This window comes from Zootoca vivipara, chromosome 7 (genome assembly GCF_963506605.1).
Source record: "Zootoca vivipara chromosome 7, rZooViv1.1, whole genome shotgun sequence".
In the NCBI taxonomy this organism is placed as follows: Eukaryota; Metazoa; Chordata; class Lepidosauria; order Squamata; family Lacertidae; genus Zootoca; species Zootoca vivipara.
The window spans coordinates 43,758,088-43,779,117 of record NC_083282.1 but is presented as its reverse complement, the minus strand read 5'-3'; the positions used below and the strand labels follow the sequence as shown (position 1 = coordinate 43,779,117).

The window sequence follows — 21,030 nt, the reverse complement described above, 5'->3', positions numbered from 1 at the left end:
CAGTACTTAGCTAATCGGGAACCACTGCTATACACACCTCTGAAGTTCAGTTCACTACTGTACATCGTAGAGCTTACCTCTAGGATGCATAGGATGTCTACCTAGCTGGGGAAAGTTAGATGAGCGAAAGACTACGCTCATCCTCATGACCAAGGGGAGAAGAGGAGGCCGGTAGTTGTTGCACCTTTAACGTAGAAGGGAGAAAATCAGGTGCTTGGGCTTGTCACGCGAGTTACGCCCGCTGACATCCCTCCTTCCCAACGATTAAAGGCGCGGGAGCCCCGTCCTCTTTAGCGTGTGGCGACCCTCGCGCAGCCCCCAAAGCTTCCCATCCTCCGCTGCGTTACGGACCAGAAACTTGTCCCTTTCTAAATCGCAGGTGGAGGTTCTCGGGCAGCAGCACTGTATATCCGGGAAACCCGGGGTGGATTTTAACGGTGCGGGTAGGAGGAAGGCATAAAAACGGAATGGGTTTCCGGCGCGCCGCGTTTGGAGAAATCCGTGTGGGAGTCCAAGCCCGTGAATCCAGTCTCCGCCCTTTGCGGGGGCCGAGCCTTCCGGCACTGTCAGCGGTGGTAGCGGACGAAGCGGTAGCCGCGCGGGATCCTTCCCGGGATGGAGGCGAGGATGAACGCCAGTCTCGTCTGGTCTCTCTTGTGCTGCTCGGGGGCGACGGTCCTCCTGCTGAGATGGCGGCGGCGGCGGAAAGTCCAGAGGAAGGTGGAAGAGGCGAAAGAAAGGCGAGAGCGTGCGCTGGAGCGAATGGAAAAGGCTGCCCGAAAGTTCAAAGAGCAGGTACGTGGCGTTGGGCTGGAAGCGGCTCCTCGCTGAGCGCACCTGATTCCTACCTCGGGGGGACGGGGGACGGGACGGGACAGCTGGAGGCACCGAGCAAGGGTCGTCGGAAGACCCCCGAAGCGGAAAGACTGGCTGGTTTGGTCCCCCTGGAGGGTCACGGGGCAGAGCCAGCTGCAGCCCTAACCTCGAAGGTTCTTCCTGCAACTATAAGGCTGTGGTGATAAGCCTCTGTCCCGTGTGTGTGTGTGTGAATGCATACACCAAGCCTCCTCCTTCCCAGCCGCGCCCCCTACTGGCCCTATTTCAGCATCTCATTGAGTTTGTGTGTGTGCGAGTCCTCCTTCCCCCGATGGAAGGTGTCCTTGGACTCTGATATTCAATTACTTTTCCTGGATGGAAGATGGAGAAGGGGTGTGTCTGTGTGTTGCGCGCTGAAACGAGCCTGCTGTATGAAAGCAATGTTTACATTCTTTGCTCTGCTCACTTTAACTTCTAAAACTGTGCACCGCTGGTATGTGGCCCCCAGAAGGGGATGGCGGCCCCCAGATTGATTCCGCTTGCCCGTGCTTTAAGGGCTCCTAAAAGGGAGCGTTTGATCCCTTGTGCCTTTTCACAGTGCTGTGGCAGAGGGAGTGGCAGAGGGAGGAAAGCAGCCTGGACTCTGTTCTGTGCAACAGCTGCATTTGCGGGCAGAAGTACGTTCCACTAGATTGATCTTGACTCATTACCATGTACTTTGTGGCAACTTCCAGACACAAGCATTTAGTCTACAAAAGCTTATGCCTGCAGAAATCTATCTATTTGCCTCTAGGGTGCTGCCTTGGCTTTTTGTGGTGGGAGTGGGCGGGGTTGTGGTCTAAACCACTGAGCCTCTTGGGCTTGCTGATCGGAAGGTTGGCGGTTCAAATCCGCACAATGGGGTGAGCTCCTGTTGCTCTGTCCCAGCTCCTGCAGTTGGAAAGCACGCCAGTGCAAGTAGATAAATAGGTCCCATTGTGGCAGGAAGGTAAACGGCGTTTCCGTGCGCTCTGGCACTCGTCACGGTGTCCCGTTGCGCTAGAAATGGTTTAGTCACGCTGACCACATGACCTGGAAATCTGTCTATGGACAAATGCTGGCTCCCTCGGCTGAAGCAAGATGAGCACTGCACCCCATAGTAACCTTTGACTGGACTTTACTGTCCAGGGCTCCTTTATCATGGTTTGTGGTATTAAGAACAGCCAAGCACTGAAATGTGGTAGAATGATGGTGAAGAAAGTTTCACTTGCTAAACTTATGTGAGTTGTTCTGAGCTGACTGAGGTGTCACAATCCAATCAAAGGCTTGGATTTATTTATTGGAGAGTTCAAAATAGATGAGAGAAAGTGACTTGCTCAGTGAGCTTTCTGAGTGAATTGAGATTTGAAATTTAGTCTCCCTGGTCCTACGCTAAGCATTTTTTAAGTATGTTGTAGAGTTGAAACTCAAGAAAGCTTAGGTTGAAGAACTGGAAAGTTCCCAGAGATTTTCAGAAGTACAGTACAACTGCATTTTACGTGTGTTCAACATATGCTTGCAAATTCAACCGCATGTGGTCAGCTGTGGGGTGGGAAGAGTGGGGAGGAAGTGTGGGCCATCCCACCCACTATTCCACTCAACACGTGGCCTTGGAGTGAGTGTGATTCCCTTACTAAGTGTGGTTAGGACAGTAGAAGACCCTGAAATGCAAGCCACCTACCTGTCCCAGAGAGCAATGGAAGAAACAGTGAAGAAACAATGTGGCCACAAGAAGTCCAGTCTCCACGTAATCAAGATTTGAGAGAGAGGGGAATTCATCAGACCATGTCACAAGTATTCCACTGGCTGTTAATTTTAATTTGATGGAGTGTTGGAAGCACTGGCAGATGAAGGTGGGGGTGGGGGGAGCAGTGCCGCTTCGGGTGCCATAGGTGGCGGTGACATTGCGGCTGCCCCACCGCCTGGGACACTTGGCACTCACCATGCATGCCTCAGTATGCTTTCCTCTCGCTGCACACTCCCTGGGACACCCGTGGTCACTGTGCATGCTCTGGGGCGCACGCCACTCGACGTGCACCCCCCCAATGTATGCCACATCCTCACAGGCGGCGAGCCATGCCCCCTGGGATGTGCACCATGCCCCCTGGGTCATGCAGCAGCCATGCCCCCGGATGTACGCCGTTCCCGGTGCCAGAGCAGGTAGCTCCACCACTGGTTGGGAGGCCTTTAACACTGTCAGTTGTACCACTTCTATTATCCAGGCAATGGATGCAGTCAAACCTGAATCAATCTTCCAAAGGCGGCTGCTCCCATATTTCCACCCAATAAGTAATTGCATCTGAGAGTTGCCAAAAGCCACCTAGTGACCAAGCAGGTTTTTTGACTAGCACCTTCAGATCAAGTCAAGTACTCTTTCCAGTGTGCAACAAAAATAGTTTTGGCGGGGTCCCTCCTCCTGCTGTGTTGAAACACAAGCATTTGCTTTTGTGTTGTGGGATTATAGAAGCAGTTGGTGTGAGTCAGCAATGTAGTATGATTGCTATATATATATACTGTATATAAAATGGACTCAGTGTTTATTATTATTATTTTTTAAAATGTTTAGGGGTACTCTCATTTTCCTACTCATATTGAAATACTGCCCCTCAACGAGGCCAAGCTTAGATTCACAATATGTTTAAGAGTATGTGTACCCCCCGGGGGGGAAAACACTGGACTTGATGGTTTTTTGTTTTTTATTATTGTTACTATTTCTCCTTCAGAATCCAGGACACAAACCAGAACCCATCTTGTCTTTGGCTCTTCCTGAACTCTGTGGGAAACTGAGGGATGGATCACTCTCACCTGAGAATGTCCTCTGTGCCTACATGGACCAGGTGAGGTGTGGCTGACATTCCACCAAAAGCAAAGGGAAATGAGTGTGGGGAAGGGGATGTGGTGGTGGCCAGAGTGAAGTTTTGGCTGGTAAACTCTGCCCTTTGTTCAAGGTAATCCAGGGTGAAAGGGAACTGACCCCGTCTATTGAAGGCTGCTGGGAGCTTGTGTTCCTGCTCCCTGCCTGAAAAATCACTCTGCTCCATTTTTTTGAATTTGTTTATTTTCCTCTTTTGCCCCAGTTTTTTTCCCTGCTCACTTCTTGTATCCTGGCTATGAGGCGCTGCCTGCAGACTCACTGTATAATGTATATTATAATACCTGTACAATGCTTAGAAAATTTTAGGTGCTTTGTAAATGTTGAATACTTGAAGGTTTTTTGTGTTGGGCATCGTTGTTGTTGTTCACATAGTGCCAATATTGTTCACAATGTTTTGCACTTAATTTGTTCCCCGTGTGCCACAGTGGGAACGGAAGTGGTTTTGTCACTCAAGCAAATAAATGCTACATAGCAGACTGTAAATCCTTTGTCTGAACTTCGGTCTGCTGCTCAGGGTGCCAGCATGGATTTCTCTTGCATTCCAACCCTAAACCGATTGGTTTGAAAAGTAACTTTTATTGGAAAGAGTCCAGAGGAGGACAAGGATAGTGATCCAATCCTATGAGGAAAAGTTGAAAGAGTTTGCTATGTTTAGCCGGGAGAGTAGATGTTTAAGAAGCAATATGATAGCAGTCTTCAAATATTTTTATTTATTAATTAAATTTGGGTACTGTACTACCTTTCATCCGAAGATAGCAGGGTGGTTCACAACATCAAAATACAAAATGAGAGCATAAAATACATAATAAAACAAAACAATAACCCCTCCCCTCACACAAACACATTGTTTCATTTTGTTTATTAAACTTGATAAGTTGCATTGATGGTGGAGAAATAAAAAAAAAAAAATTTCTACCCTGCCCATCTGCCTGGGTTTCCCCAGCCACTCTGGGCTGGAGAAACTTTATTTCTATTGCTCCAGTGGGTAGAACCCAAACTCCCAAGTACATAAAAGGAGATTTTGACTTAACTATTTGGAAGTATGTTTTAATTATATGAGGTACTAAGCTGTAGAAAAGAAGGCCTCGGAAGGTGGGTTGAACTGATTGCCTTTTCCTGCTTTTCACAGGCCTTGAAAGTGACTAGAGATGTCAACTGTGTGACTGATTATCTGGAAGATTGTGAGTCCCAGCTTCTGCACGTGAAAAGTCAGGGGAAGAAGGGTTTGCTCTATGGCGTTCCCATCAGCATCAAGGACTCCATTGACTGCAAGGTACCACCAATGCCCTGTGCTCATGTGTCAAACCAGTAAATCTGCAGAGAAACCATGTCTTAGAAAAATTGCTGAGGCAATCTTCTTATCTAGCAGAATCTGAGGGGCAGGGTGGGATTGGCATTGTAGCATGACGTCTATACTTTTTGCAGAAATGAGACTTGGATGTAAGGTAGCCATATTTCAGAAAGTGTAAATCAGGGCACAAAAGCTGTTGTTTTTGGTCAAAGTTGTTGACCTTTTAAAGCTATTTTTAAGGAAAAGTGGCACAAATAATGGGTTGCCATACGTCTGGATTTTCCTGGACATTTCTGCTGATTTCTGCCCGAACACTGCTTCTGACTGCAGTGTTCTGGGTATGTCTGGGAAATTCCGGATGTATGACAACCCTACTTGGATCCTATTCCTTGGTGTCTGATTCATTCAGAATGATGTGCTGTTCCTACCTAATTTGGGGGCAGTTTTTCAGTGTGACATGGCAGCTACATAGTGGAGCTTCCATAATTTGATGTGATGATCTAGGCATCCCCAAACTTTGGCCCTCCAGATGTTTTAGACTACAATTCCCATCATCCCTGACCACTGGTCCTCTTTGCTAGGGATCATGGGAGTTGTAGGCCAAAACATCTGGAGGGCTGCAGTTGAGGGATGCCTGTGATTGATCAGTCTTCTAATTGCTTTCGTATGTGCCGAGAACCAGCCCCATCACATGCAGAAGATCCTCTTTCAAGTTGCATTGTACTAGGAGATATGTGTTTGGTTGTGAATGCCCTCCTGCACACAGTGGGGCATTATCTTTTGCTGGGTCAATTCATTTACAAAACCTATTCCTGTGCTAGAATCCTGTGTGGAGGGGAAACCCTACTGAACAGTGGCAGTGGGCCTGACCTGTTAGCCTTCTAGTGTACATGTTGACATGAACTTAGGCTTCAATTTTCTCCATGGATAAAACCAGGCACCCCCAAACTTTGGCCCTCCAGATGTTTTGGACTACAATTCCCATCATCCCTGACCACTGGTCCTCTTAGCTTGGGATCATGGGAGTTGTAGGCCAAAACATCTGGAGGGCCGCAGTTTGGGGATGCCTGGATAAAACTCTCCATCATCAGGAATATTACTAGACAATTTATATGTGAAAGAGCATTGTGACCTTATGTCTTATCTCTGTTCTCTCTCTCTCTCTCTCTCTCTCTCTCTCTCTCTCTCTCTCTCTCTCTCTCTCTCTCTCTCCTCTCCCTCTCCCTCTCCCTCTCCCTCTCCCTCTCCCTCTCCCTCTCCCTCTCCCCCCCCCCCAGGGCCATGATTCCACACTGGGCCTGGTGAAGCATCTCAACCTGCCCGCAGCAACAGATGCGGTTGTCATTCAGGTGTTGAAACATCAAGGAGCAATTCCATTTGTAAAAACCAATGTTCCTCAGTCTTTATTGAGGTAAATCATATAACACCCCCCTCCCCAATTGCTATATTTCTGTGTGGGCAATTACACAAATAACGAATACTATGAGGAAAGGAGTTGAATGTGGTTCACTTGAAGAAGAGATGATTCAGGGGCAACATGACAGCCAAATGTTTGAAGTCACGTACTGTAGATGGTAGAGCAATTTTTTTCTTCTTCCAGAGCTAACAAGTTCAAATTAAATTTTAGATGAACATTGGGAAGGACTTCCTGATAGCATGAGCTATTCATCTGTGGAACAGATGGCCTCAGAAAGGGGGTGGACTTGCCTTCCTTAGGCGGTCACCTAGACTGCTTAAAGAACCACGTAGCAATGGATTTCCTTGATCAGCAGGGGGCAGGTGGGGGGGAGCTAGATGACCTTTGAGATACTTTCCAACTCTGATTCTATCCTTTAAATAAGTTTTATTTTTATGAAAGTTAATTGAGCCTCCATTAAGGAACAATAAACTATACTTGTTTCCGTTCTTTTGCCAGAGAGTAGCTTTCATTCAGTTTATTTGCTCAAGCCTGTTACTCTAGGAAGAAGAGTAAGTGAAAGAGGGAATTTAAACTCTCTCCCTTTGTCTGCTGGCCTCTCTGAGTGGTGCATATATCGGACGAAACTTTTTACTTTGCATGCTCACGTGTCAAGAATTCTAATATCAATAACTCCAGTCTATAGATATTGTGCATTGGCAAGAGGTTCGGCTAGATTTTGAACTCAGTTTTTGAACTCAGTAGCTGTTTTCAGACATCAGAAGCCTGGGATGACTATGTGATGTGTGAAAGCACTTTTCTGCAGATACAGTGGTACCTCGGGTTAAGAACTTAATTCGTTCCTGAGGTCCGTTCTTAACCTGAAACTGTTTTTAACCTGAGGTACCACTTTAGCTAAAGGGGCCTCCCACTGCCGCCATACTACCACCACCGCCACACGATTTCTGTTCTCATCCTGAAGCAAAGTTCTTAACCCGAGGTACTATTTCTGGGTTAGCAGAGTCTGTAACCTGAACCTGAAGCGTCTGTAACCCGAGGTACCACTGTAAATAGAAGATGAAACAAATGCTGTCAGACAGAAGTTATGAACTGAATGTTGCAAAACTGCCCCCATATGGTTTAAAATGGGCCTTCTAGAAACAATCACAAATGTGGGTTGTTGTTTTTTTGTTCTTTTAAGCATTTAAACTGTTGGGCATTGTTGTGCTTGCAGTGGAGTGTGGCAAGTGGTTTTGTTAGCTAGGCAACAAGACTTTTCCAGAGCTATCAAAGGCAATGATTCTCTATAGCTTTGTTTTCTCTTGAAATCAGCCTCTGACTAGCTGTGTAATAGTTGCTTCCTGCTTGTCAAGCGGTAAATGGTCCCACCTTCTCTCTCAACCTTTTGTTGTAATGGGCAGCTCTGTGTTAATGAGAGGATTGGTAACTTGCATCATTCTTCATTAGAGAATGTTTAATTTCTTGACCCCTGGGCATTTCTCATTCTGGAAACGTGCCATTCCTGATTGTTTCATTGTGTTGGTGTTTAAAAGGGTTTGTTCTGACTCTGTATTTTGTTAGGTGCCTCATGAATTCTTGTGATTAAAGCGCAGGGTAATATCTGAGACTGGAACATAGTGGCTGATTGCAGGATTTGTTTATTTTATGCATTGGATTTTAATTCTGCCTTCCTGCCAAGGCACCTGTGGGGGGTTACAATTTTCAAACACTAAAACTACTTGTTGTTGTTTAGTCGTTTAGTCGTGTCCGACTCTTCGTGACCCCATGGACCATAGCACGCCAGGCACTCCTGTCTTGCACTGCCTCCCGCAGTTTGGTCAAACTCATGTTCGTAGCTTCGAGAACACTGTCCAACCATCTTGTCCTCTGTCGTCCCCTTCTCCTAGTGCCCTCAATCTTTCCCAACATCAGGGTCTTTTCCAAGGATTCTTCTCTTCTCATGAGGTGGCCAAAGTATTGGAGCCTCAGCTTCACGATCTGTCCTTCCAGGGAGCACTCAGGGCTGATTTCCTTAAGAATGGATAGGTTTGATCTTCTAGCAGTCCATGGGACTCTCAAGAGTCTCCTCCAGCACCATAATTCAAAAGCATCAATTCTTCGACGATCAGCCTTCTTTATGGTCCAGCTCTCACTTCCATACATCACTACTGGGAAAACCATAGCTTTAACTATACGGACCTTTGTCGGCAAAGTGATGTCTCTGCTTTTTAAGATGCTGTCTAGGTTTGTCATTGCTTTTCTCCCAAGAAGCAGGCGTCTTTTAATTTCGTGACTGCTGTCACCATCTGCAGTGATCAAGGAGCCCAAGAAAGTAAAATCTCTCACTGCCTCCATTTCTTCCCCTTCTATTTGCCAGGAGGTGATGGGACCAGTGGCCATGATCTTGGTTTTTTTGATGTTGAGCTTCAGACCATATTTTGCGCTCTCCTCTTTCACCCTCATTAAAAGGTTCTTTAATTCCTCCTCGCTTTCTGCCATCAAGGTTGTGTCATCTGCATATCTGAGGTTGTTGATATTTCTTCCGGCAATCTTAATTCCGGCTTGGGATTCATCTAGTCCAGCCTTTCGCATGATGAATTCTGCATATAAGTTAAATAAGCAGGGAGACAATATACAACCTTGTCGTACTCCTTTCCCAATTTTGAACCAATCAGTTGTTCCATATCCAGTTCTAACTGTAGCTTCTTGTCCCACATAGAGATTTCTCAGGAGACAGATGAGGTGATCAGGCACTCCCATTTCTTTAAGAACTTGCCATAGTTTGCTGTGGTCGACACAGTCAAAGGCTTTTGCATAGTCAATGAAGCAGAAGTAGACGTTTTTCTGGAACTCTCTAGCTTTCTCCATAATCCTGCGCATGTTTGCTATTTGGTCTCTGGTTCCTCTGCCCTTTCGAAATCCAGCTTGCACTTCTGGGAGTTCTCGGTCCACATACTGCCTAAGCCTGCCTTGTAGAATTTTAAGCATAACCTTGCTAGCGTGTGAAATGAGCGCAATTGTGCGGTAGTTAGAGCATTCTTTGGCACTGCCCTTCTTTGGAATTGGGATGTAGACTGATCTTTTCCAATCCTCTGGCCATTGCATTACATATACATTATATAAAAAGTACAGTGGCAGAGTCCTCTTGAGCCACCTGGGAGTCAGTGGTATGTGTGCTCCGTGGCCTGGCTTCTGCCTTCCCTCAGTGCACGCAGTTCTTCAGCAGCCCCAGGGAAGGTGGGAAACAGGTGCCCTGACAAGTCTCCCAAGCCATTGCTGGTTCTATCAGGAGCTGATGGTCGTGTACCCCCTGGCCTGGCCTTCCTCACTTTTTAGTGTGGCAGCACCTACACTTTGGAACTCCCTGCCTATTGATATGAATCAGGCACCTTCACTGTACACTTTTTGGTGCCTGCGAAAAACATTTTTTTGTTTAGGCAAGCCTACCTGCATGTTTTTGAGGACCCAGGTGGCGCTGTGGTTAAACCACTGAGCCTAGGGCTTGCTGATCAGAAGGTCGGCGGTTCAAATCCCTGTGACGGGGTGAGCTCCCGTTGCTTGGTCCCAGCTCCTGCCAACCTAGCAGTTCGAAAGCACGTCAAAATGCAAGTAGATAAATAGGAACCGCTACAGCGGGAAGGTAAACGGCGTTTCTATGTGCTGCTCTGGTTTGCCAGAAGCGGCTTTGCCATGCTGGCCACATGACCTGGAAGCTGTACGCCGGCTCCCTCGGCCAATAATGCGAGATGAGCGCGCAACCCCAGAGTCGGTCACGACTGGACCTAATGGTCAGGGGTCCCTTTACCTTTACCTGCATGTTTAGAAAGTTGGTGCAAGTTTTAATCTGTTTTTTAGTCTATTGCTTTTTTCCTTTTTGAAAGTCTTAAATTGTTATTGATTCATCTTATGGATGAGTTTATCCTTTTTTTGTAAACCGCTTTGAGGGTTTTATCCAATCAAGTGGTGCGTAAGTGTTATGAAATAAGTAACTAAATATATTTATATAGGAGATTGGGCAAGGGAGCTGCAGCTATGGCACAGATCCTATCTGGGATAGGGGGCAGCAAGGTATATTTGACTTAGCTGTGGCTTAACCATTTGACTGCCTTCTCTTGTGTTTTTAGCTATGACTGCAACAACCTGATCTTTGGTCAGACACTCCATCCTCTGGATCACTCCAAAACTCCGGGTGGTTCTTCAGGAGGCGAAGGTGCTCTTATTAAAGGCGGAGGATCCATCCTGGGCTTTGGTACAGATGTAGCAGGCAGCATTCGTATCCCGGCTGCTTTCTGTGGAATTTGTGGATTCAAAACCACAGGTGGCCGAATTAGGTACAGTGCAAGTTTGCAGCCTTAAAAGACAGCATTTAAGCTTTATATATATAGATGAAAGCCTTTCTTGGGGGCTGGTGAGGGCTGTTCTTTGCAGGATCCAGGTTCATTGTGCACATAAAAGCAGAAGATTCCCAAGAAAGCTACGAATTTAAGTTCTTGCACAGGCACTAAACTTGTTGGGGAGTTAATTCTTTTCTTTCTTTTTTACTGATGTGCACTTTTGAAATGGGCAGCAATCCTATACTTGCTTATCTGTGAGTAAGTTGCATTGAACTTAATGGGATTTTACTCTACCAGTCTCTCATCTTCTCCCTGCTTGGACAAAAGACCTTTTGAGAATTTCCTTCAATGGGATGCACTAGGTTGCTGGCTAAGATTTATCCCTTCTTCAGTGGAGAACCCTCAAAGGTGTGAGAAGCAGCATCTTTAACTGGGGTCTGGGAATAGGTTCCCTGTTAGAACACAATGGAAACTTAGGTGTTGGAAACCAGCAACCCTGGAAGCTGTGCTGAAACATCTTCTTTGGTGATCTTTTCACAGCAAAAAAGGAGTTATACCAAGCATTCGTGGGCAGAAATCAGGTTGGTGATTCTCATTTGCTTGGAGAGAGTGAGATGTCTAGGTGGTGGAAATGTGGTAGTTTTGAATTCTTACTAAGTAATGGGTTTATACACTTTATACACTTTTTTAAAACAACAACAACAACACTCTACCTTGCCATCCTTTTAAAAATTGCAAAACGAGTTCCAAAAACATGCTGCTAGGGATGTGTGTTGATATTTTGCATGTTGAAGTAGAAATCTTCAGTCATGAGGACCAGAAGCTTTTTAAAAATTGAAGTGATTTTTGGGTGGCAGCAGATGTGGAAATTCTAGCAAGAAAGGTCTGCACATAGCCCACACTCTTCCTGTAATAAATAACTGACCAGCTTCTTCCATAAGTCCCTTTACAGTAGTATTTAATTTGCTTTTCAGATAGCACGCTTTTTTTTAAGCTTTCAGTTTTCATTGTTTATTGAATGGTGAAGAGATTCTAAAGCAGGGCAATATGTCATCTGGGGGATGAGTTAGCTTTTACTGGATTTCTTACTTGCTTTCTGTTAGTGCTCTCATCCCCATGATGCCTTGCTCCCAGAAGTGTTTCCCCTGTTTTGAAAGACTACCCTCTTGTCAAGACTTGTTCTCTTTTATTTTTTATTCCAGTGACTGCAGGCATAGGGCCAATGGCGAAAGACGTTGACAGCTTAGCTCTCTGCTTAAGAGCTCTCTTGTGCAATGAAATGTTCCGGCTGGATCCCACAGTGCCTCCCCTCCCCTTCAATGAGCAGGTGAGAGGGCTGAAGGAAAAGGCACCCCCCCCTTTCTATGATAATCAAATACATGGTGAAAGCAATAACATCGCTCTGCCCTTCCTTTCGGGCCACTTCCAATATGTGGGATTTTTAAAAAAACAACAACAACACCTTGTGCACTGATGCTCAACATACAGTATTAGCTGCTGACAGACACACATTTATTTAGTTGCTGGACAATTTTTGGGTGTGTGTGTGTGTCCAAATCCTTCACCTGTGCAATCTGACTATGATTCTATGATTCTGGGATCTGTGTGTACAGCACAAACATTTGCAAGGAGTGATGTTTCATGGGTACAGCGTATATATATATGCATGAGGGCTGCCTCCCTGCAGATGTCCAGGCTGTGGATGTGGACATGGGGAGGAGACAAGGCTAGTTGGCATGGACCCCCTTTGTAACCTTGAAATTAACTAGGCTGACTAGGGTCCGAGAGGATCTGAGTAACCAAACTGAGGAATAAGAGTGCTTTCCTTGCAGTGCAAACCTTGAGCTTCACAAAATGGAGGGCCTGGCGCTCATTTCTATGGGGAGTGTTAATATCCTCTGCCCTAGAAACCTTCGCCTCAGTCCCAGGTGTGCTGGAGTGTGCTGTGATGAGATGCAACAGGCTCTCTTCATACACTCAGAGGACGCCTTCCATATTAGGACCTCACACAGCATTGGTACTTTAAAGTAAGATCTAGCAGGCAGCTCTGGCTAGGGTTGCCAGACTCAATGGAGGACAGAACTTCTGTGCCTTTAATTGCCCTGCTCTCTTTTGAGTCTGGAAACCTGAAAGAGAAACCAGCAGACCCTTTGCTTCGAAATTAAACAAAGGGTCTGCTGGTTTCTCTTTAAGGTTTCCAGACTCAAAAGAGAGCAGGGCAATTAAAGTCACAGAAGTCCTGTCCTCTATTGAGTCTGGCAACCTTAGCTCTGGCTCACATTTTAATTTCTGCTGCCATCCCAGATTGTGTAGTTTAGTAGTCTATCCTAGTCCGGAGGGGTGTGTGTCTCTGAACATCGGACCAGTATTCCTGACTGTCTGTGATGAGGGCAAGGGTATTGTGGGGGAGAAAGAGGTTAAGAACAACATGTAAATCCTTCTGGATCACACCGGAAGCCTCCCTAGTCCTCATCCTATTCCCACAAGCATGCGAGGGAAAGGGAAGGGTTCTACTTACATGAGAAACTGCAGAACAGTGTTCTTCAGATACATTCCTCCCTACAGAAACTGGTAGGAACATCTCCTATTGTGAAAAGTAGTCATGTGCATGTCATGTGGTAGTCATGTGGTTGTGCATGTCATGTGGTAGTCATGTGGTTGGGGAGCAATCATTGCTTAAAGTACACTGGGAATTCAGATTTTCAAGATGCTTTCTCTTGGCATGGATATGGGATTATTCTGAGAAATATAATTGACTAGTAGAGAATGGGGCTGCATTCAGACCTTAGATTTAAAGCACAACATTGCCCCCAAGAATCCTGGGAGCTGTAGTTTAAGGGTGCTGGGAATTGTAGTTTAGTGGATGGTGAACTACAGCTCCCACTGTAGACACTTAAAAGCTTGATCTAGTGCATCTGTCTTTAAAGACTCCCAAATGATTATGTTATGTTTTGATTTCCAAACTGTTCTCTTAACCTTGTGATAATTTTATCTAGGTGTACTCCAGTTCTCAGCCCCTCCGGATAGGTTACTATGTCACAGATTCCTTCACTATGGCAAGCCCTTCCATGAGACGGGCTGTACTAGAAACCAAGCAACTTCTGGAAAAGGCTGGTCACACGGTATGTATCTGTCTCCACATCCACAAACACCCCCCTCCCCACCACTGCCACCTATAATTCCATTGATGTCCTGGGCAAGAGAAGATGGGGTGGCTCTGTCAGGGGTGGTTAAGGAGTAGAAAGTCAGTCATATTTTAATGAAGAACAACTGTCCTTAAATGTATTTCCTTTTTTTCTTTCTTTGTGGTGCTTTACATCTTAAAGAATGATAACTCAGAATGACCAGTATGCCATGATAAGGTGGGGTTGTGACTTGCTAACTTTAAAGGTAAAGGGACCCCTGACCATTAGCTCCAGTGTCTCCCATTTTCTTTGGCTATCTGCTGATCCTAGACCTGAACATGGACAATACATGATGTTGATTTGTGTCTGGCTTTAGACTCGGTATTCCGCACTGCTCTAACCTCAAGCATAGCCGCTTATATACTGGTAAATCTTTCATTTAAGTGGGGATAGCTATTTTACTTCTTTTCTTTTCACCACATGATTTGGGGAGAAAGTTTTGAAACTTCTCCAATTTCTCTAGAATGCCAGAATCTGGGTAGCAATAAATAGCTTCAGTTGAGGGTTGTTTGAAAGAAACAACATCTGCCTCCTCCTCTAGAACTTGCGGTAGTTGTCACTGCCAGGAAGGTTGGCTGCTGTTCTTGCAAAATGCTTTCCATGCAGAATGAATGAGTGTTTTTTTGTTTTGCAAGTCAGAAGTTTATATTTGTGTGGCACTACAGTGAGAGATGAGCGCCGCAACCCCAGAGTCGGTCACGACTGGACCTAATGGTCAGGGGTACCTTTACCTTTACAGCGAGAAAGATTTTCATCCTGTATTCTCGCTTTCCTTTTTTAGCTGGTCCCCTTTAAGCCCTGCCGCACAGATGATTTCATGTGTAGCGTTTCTCCCAAGGGCTTGTTTGCTGATGGCTGTGCCACTTTCTTAGAAGGCTTGTAAGTATTCCTGTATATATAAATGCTGGCATGTGTATATGCACTACACCATTAAACCCCAAGAAGAAGAAGATTGGTTACTTACCTTTGGGTACAAAGGCTTTCACCATCATGCACTCATCAGCAAGGTTCTGCTTACATTTTTCACACTGGTTACTTAGCTAAGCATCCCGCTCATACCTTCCTTGGTGAGGTCCCTGCTGCTCCTTTCCTTTCTGTTCTCTTTATCCTGCTGTGTTTCAGAGTTCTTTCTGCTGCATGGTGGACAAGGGGAATAATAATAATAATCACCGCCACAACCACCGGCCTCCCGCCGGCCTCCCCACCTGTGGATCCGGCCATAGGGCTGGATCGGGCCCATTGCCGCCACAGCCACCGGCCTCCCGCCAGCCTCCCCACCTGCCAATCCAGCCATAGGGCCGGATCGGCCCATCGCTGCCTCCCGCCGGCCTTTAAAGTGCCTTTTTTTTAAAGGCCCCGGAACGAATTAATCCATTCCCATTGCATTCCTATGGGAAACATCGTTTTGACTTACGAATGTTTCTACTTACGAATGTGCATTTGGAATGGATTAAATTCGTAAGTAGAGGTTCCACTGTACAGTGAGACCTCGGTTTTCAAGAGTCTCGGAAGCCAAACGTTTTGGTTTTCGAACGCCGGAAACCCAGAAGTAATGGCTTCCATTTTCCAATGCACCTCAGAAGTCAAATGGCTTCCACTACATGTTTTCAATTTTCTCAATGGATATTGCAAACGGCTCTTTGCTCCTCGGTTCTCAAACGTTTTGGAAACCGAACGGTCTTCCGGAACAGATTGCATTCGAAAACCGAGCACTGTAAAACAAAAACATTAAGGACCACTGAAAACATTTTTAAATGGTCACATACTCTATATGCAACATATAACCTGCACAGTGAATGCCTCTGCATGCCAGACAAGAAGAGATCTTTTTGTTAAGTGATCAGTGTGTTCCATTCTGAACAGCAGTAGCCATGGCTGATGGTTCTGTGGGGCTGAAATGGCTGAAGGTATGGATAATATAAAATTCACTGAGGATTGTGTAACCTAATTGCCTTGGTTGCCTTTCAGCAAAGGGGAGTCTGCGGATCCCAATGCAAAGGAATTGGTGCTTATAGCAAAGTTGCCCAATTGGTTTCGAAGCCTCCTATCCTGCATTATCAAGCCAATAGTAAGTTCCACTTCTCTAGCTCCTGTCTTGATTTGCTGAAGATGGCAGCCTATGGCTGTTGGTATTTTTTGAGAAGGGATTTTTAGTCCTGGTGAATGGGCAACAGTTCTGATTAGCATTGCATTTCAGTGCAATAGAATGCTGAAGACACACTTCTTTACCCTTGACGGTGTGCTTTCAGTATCCACTCTACTCCTGTGACTGCAGTTATTTAAAAAAACAGTTTTTAATATTTTCAATTCAGGTAACCCACCCTGGGACCCACCAGTGAAGGATGATTTATTTACTTAATAATAAAAAAAAATGTTATACCTCCTAAATCAGGCATCCCCAAACTTCGGCCCTCCAGATGTTTTGGACTACAATTCCCATCTTCCCCGACCACTGGTCCTGTTAGCTAGGGATCATGGGAGTTGTAGGCCAAAACATCTGGAGGGCCGCAGTTTGGGAATGTCTGTCCTAAATGGAAGGTAGACTTCTATTTGAGCATAATATGTTTATGTAATGGGCATTTTCAACTCAAAACCTATCAGTCCTTTCTTTGTTTCCTTAGAGTCTTCGTATGTCCAAAATTCTGACATGCATGAATGAGAGGTAAGGCTTCAGGATGGGGGTGCAGTGGGCTTACAGTTTTCATATGCTAGCATTGCTAGCAGCTATGTTGTTCATGTCCCATTTGAACCCCCAACTGCAGTGGAAACACGGGAACGGCAACCATTCCCACTTGTTTCCTCCTTGAACTTGTTCTCCACTTTCCCCACCTGCTGTAGCAGGCAGGTCATCTGGTCTGCCACACAACCTTGGGAGGAAAGAGTCAGGAGATGTCACTGAGGGTGGAATGGATGGGAGGAGCATTCACTGATTCCCGCCCCCTCATGCTACCTGATCTAACTTCCGTGGAGGTCCAGGTGATGACTAGCTTCCTGTGCTTGCAAATTTCAGCATAGATCAAAGCAGAATGGGGTTGGCTTTTCATATGGCCTCACTGAGTTCTGGTGCAGGAGTCTTAACAGTGCAATCCTATACATGCCTGCTGAAAAGTAGTTCCTTTAGCTTTTCTGGAAAAATACAGTCTAAATTCAAAATGTACAATAGCTGCCTTTAAAAATTTTATTTTTGAAATTTAAAAATGCACACTAGTATATTACGGGGGTGAAATGCAGTTTCTAATCGCTGCTTCCTGCTGCCCTTGTGGTGCAAATAAAGGTTGGTGTAGTTAGGGGGGAATTGAGGTGGGACATAGGAAGGTGCTTAACCCTTCCTGAATGCTTTTTTAATTCCTCTTCAGCAAAGCTTTAAAATGGGAAGCAATCCTGGTCACTGGAGTGTGGATGTGTGACCTAGTTTGATGGAGGCACAGGTGGATTCATGAGCATGGATGGGTTTTGTACCATTCATCCCTTCTTCCTTACAAATCCCCCCTCAATCCCATATATGCTACATTAGCAAACCAAATATTGTTGGGGTATTGTGTAGTTTTGCCTGTAGGCATAGGCCAGGGCTAGCTCATGTGGTGGATCTGTCATCACCTTTGGCCATGCTGATGGGAGTTGCAGTCTGCCACACCTGGAAGACACCATCTTGGTACAAACAATGAGCATAAAGGCTGAACTCACCAATTTCTCATTCACCTCCAGCTTCTTTTTGAATTTTCAGGTCTGTGAAAGAGCTTTGGGAACTTCACACGGAAATTGAGGTAGATTTCCTTTGAGGGTTTTTGTTTTTGTTTTTGTTGTTGTTAAGAGTATTTCAAGCTCCATAAATGTCCCAATAAGTTTATGGGAAAGGCTGTTATAACCTTTGCCAGCCTTGGACCAAAATCTCCCATCCTATGAGAAATATTACAATATCTGTTTTGTTTCAAATTGTAATATGAAAATCCAGCCAAGTTTCTAGGCTTACTCGCATAGCCTTCTGCAGCTGTTTCCCCCAGTGAGGTGTAGTTCTGACATAGCTTTATACAAAATCTTCCTTCCATTTTAAATAATGCTGTACATTGAAATCAGTGTTAAAAGACATTACTGGAGTGTCTGTCATGCAGAGAACATCCTTGAGGATAACTGAGAGTTACAACTGCAAACTTCATTCGGTCACTTTGGCATCTGAGTTGATCTACCGGTATATCATCTTGGTCCACCCCAGAGCTTTTAAAGTTCTACAGCTCTAACAGAATACATACTCAGTCCCTGAATTCTGCAGGTAGGGCTGAGAGAAAACACCCGTCTGAAGCCCCAGAGAGTCACTGCTGGGTGAGACCAGATGCTTGGCTTAATCTAAGGCACCGTCCTATGTTCTTACATCCAAATGTGAACATGTGCAGAGAAGAGGGATTGCATATTTTGCTCCTGTGGCCACGTCTGGTAGAGAAGAAATTGGGTGGAGAGGACCTATGGAGACTGACCCCAAACTGGCAGGTCTTGGCTGCTCTCCAGAGTTCTGAACTGTGTTGTTGAAGAGGACTCTAGCTGCAAGGGCAACTAATAAAATGGCTTGCTGACGATTCCTAACAGAAATTGCTGCTACTTTCCAAGCCACCCTTAAAATGTCATCTCTCCATGTGGCTGCAGCAGAAGTAACAATTGCAGAGGATTTGAGGAACATGCAACTTTAAAGGGCCTTTATTTAAGTAAGGCTTTTGATTGCTGCTTTTCATCGCAAGTGAGCCCAAAGCAGTTGGTTCCTGCTTCAAACTGTGTGTGACTCCAGGATACTCTCCTATCCCCAACATCCCCTTTTCTGCTGCCTTGGAGAGAATGTCATTATGCTCATGCTTGCTTTGATGCTTGGACGCTGCCATACACTTAAAAGGAATTTTGGTGGTAGGGCCATGCTTAGTTCTTTCAATTTGATCAGGCTTCCTCAACCTTGGCCTTCCAGATGTTTTTGCCCTACAACTCCCATGATCCCTAGCTAGCAGGACCAGTGGTCAGGGATGATGGGAATTGTAGCCTCAAAACATCTGGCGTGCTGAGGTCGAGGAAGCCTGTAATAGATTTTTGTTTGCTGCCAGTCATGTGCAGCCACTTGTGCTGAAGTATGCCTGTTGTTGTTGCTGCTGCTGGCTGTTTTTTGTTTTTTTACTATTCTCCCCTCTTAGGGATACTGCCAGGAATTCATTGGTGAATGGAGGAGGCTAGATCTAGATGTGGTGCTTTGTCCTGCCCTCGGTCCTGCTTTTAAGATTGGGTTTCCTGGGAGATTGTCAGGTAATTCCACATTGCATGGGAAATGAAGTTTCCAGAGGGCACTGGTATATGTTGGAGTACTTTCATGAATACTGCAACTTGCACTGGATTCCGATGCTCTAAGCCAAGAATGGCCAACCTTTGTGTTCACAGAAGCCTCTTTATTGTCCAGACAATATTCTGGGGACTGGATGTATAGTATATCTTGTTGCACAACCTAACCCCCCCTTTTATGAGTCCGTGTGGCTTAGCAGCAATAGATTCCTACTTAAAAGGCACATGTGCTTGGGTGGTGTGTAGTGGCATTCACGTTGCCGAGCCCTTCACTATGAGTGCATCTGACATTGCTCCATCCCCAAATATAAATGTAAAGATGCAAGAAGATGATCCAGGCCAAGTCAGCTGTGCTAATAAGACATTGTGTAACAGCATGCTTTAAGGCAGGGTGGGGTATCTGTGCCCCTCCAGATGTTGGACTACAACTCCCATTATCCCTGACCATGCTGACTGGGGCTTTTGGGATTTGGAATCCAGCAGCATCTGAAACCCCACAGCAACTTGTCACAAGGGATGCAGCTGGGCTTGGATGGGTGGGAGGGGTTTTCCCATGCCAGCTCTGGATTAAGAATAATTGCGAATCTATAGCCCTTTTGTGAGAGCAAGTGTACTTGTGTGCTGCAGTAATTGTGTATATGAGAGTTTGCAGTAGTGGCTCATGTTCTTGTCAAACACCTGTCTCAGTTGCATGGTGGTGGTGCTAGTGCAATTCAGCATTGGTGGTGTTCAACGAACTTGTTGCATTAGCACGAGTGCAATGGAACTTCTCACCCTTCTTGCCCCACGCACCTTCCTGAAATATGCTCTGGAGGGTTGGAGAAACACGTAGGACAGGTTTGGGGGAAGGAGGAAGAGAAAGAATGAGAATATTATGTTGCACAAGGAAGAACCCTTGTGCTGATGGAATGATTGCTTAGCGCTGTATTGATTACAACCCTTCATGTGTTCAGTGGGTGCTTCCCCTGTAACATTTGTCAGGGCCTTGCTATGTATGGGCCAATCTGGTCCCACGGGAAGTCTCCAGAAAGACGTTGCTGTCTCTTATTGAGGGCCACTGGCATGGAGAAGTCCCTGTATGAAGTGGCCCATGTTTCATTGCTTGAGAGAAGGCTTGATTTCTCCAGTCAGTCTTCTCAACAGTAAGAGGAGGAGGAGGAGAATCTTAAAGCACCTTCTGCTGTAGAGGGTGCCAAACAGTAAAGTGCCAAAGAGATTTGACCCGGTGCCCTTATCTATACTTAAAAGTTTTAACCTGTCCTGTTGTCTCTGCAGTGGGAGCCAGTTACACCGTCTTGTATAACTACTTGGACTTCCCCGCCGGGGTGGTGCCTGTCACGTCGGTGACAGAGGAGGATGAGGAGGAGCTGAAGAGTTTCAGAGGGCACTTTAATGATATGTGGGACAAGGTCTTTGCAAAGGTTTGTCACTATGTTGTGTTTGGAAGCAACTGCTTTGTAGTGGGCATCAGAAGCCATTCTTTGGTAGGGAAAAAAACCTTATTCCCGTGTGTTCTGTCCCTGCAGGCAGTGCAAGGGGCTGTGGGACTCCCTGTGGCCGTCCAGTGTGTAGCTTTGCCATGGCAAGATGAGCTGTGCCTCCGGTTCATGAAGGAAGTGGAGAAACTGACCCGGGAGAAATCAAACAAGAATTGAATGAGATATTGCAGAAACTGATATGACGGGAAGCTGGGGCCTGGGCCTGGGAAGGCCCATAATAACCATGGAGCTGTTCTGTAGCTATTTTGATTAAATAACTGAAGTGCTTTTGTGTCTGGTGGTCATTTGTGGGCTTGCTGCAACAATGCA

The 21,030-nt window shown here is 45.7% G+C and overlaps 1 protein-coding gene across 1 annotated transcript; it reads left to right on the top strand.

The window, feature by feature from the left end:
* Nucleotides 1–529: 529 nt before the first annotated feature.
* On the top strand, nucleotides 530–20,988 carry LOC118088967 (fatty-acid amide hydrolase 1). Its single transcript, XM_035123232.2, has 15 exons — nucleotides 530–795; nucleotides 3,558–3,671; nucleotides 4,839–4,982; nucleotides 6,278–6,411; nucleotides 10,521–10,727; nucleotides 11,271–11,311; nucleotides 11,933–12,057; nucleotides 13,727–13,852; nucleotides 14,697–14,794; nucleotides 15,884–15,983; nucleotides 16,537–16,577; nucleotides 17,640–17,679; nucleotides 19,081–19,189; nucleotides 20,498–20,643; nucleotides 20,749–20,988. Exons 1-15 carry the CDS (start codon nucleotides 616–618, stop codon nucleotides 20,875–20,877), a joined length of 1,734 nt encoding a protein of 577 aa, XP_034979123.2. The 5' UTR covers nucleotides 530–615; the 3' UTR covers nucleotides 20,878–20,988.
* The last annotated feature ends 42 nt before the right edge of the window (nucleotides 20,989–21,030 follow it).

What these genes read in the sequence shown, in the direction of transcription:
- LOC118088967 (XM_035123232.2), top strand. Translation starts at nt 616, where the DNA reads ATGGAGGCGAGGATGAACGCCAGTCTCGTCTGGTCTCTCTTGTGCTGC. An exon ending in CCCGAAAGTTCAAAGAGCAG is followed by an intron (nt 796 to 3,557) that starts GTACGTGGCGTT and finishes TTTCTCCTTCAG; the next exon opens with AATCCAGGACACAAACCAGA. An exon ending in AACTTCACACGGAAATTGAG is followed by an intron (nt 17,680 to 19,080) that starts GTAGATTTCCTT and finishes CTCCCCTCTTAG; the next exon opens with GGATACTGCCAGGAATTCAT.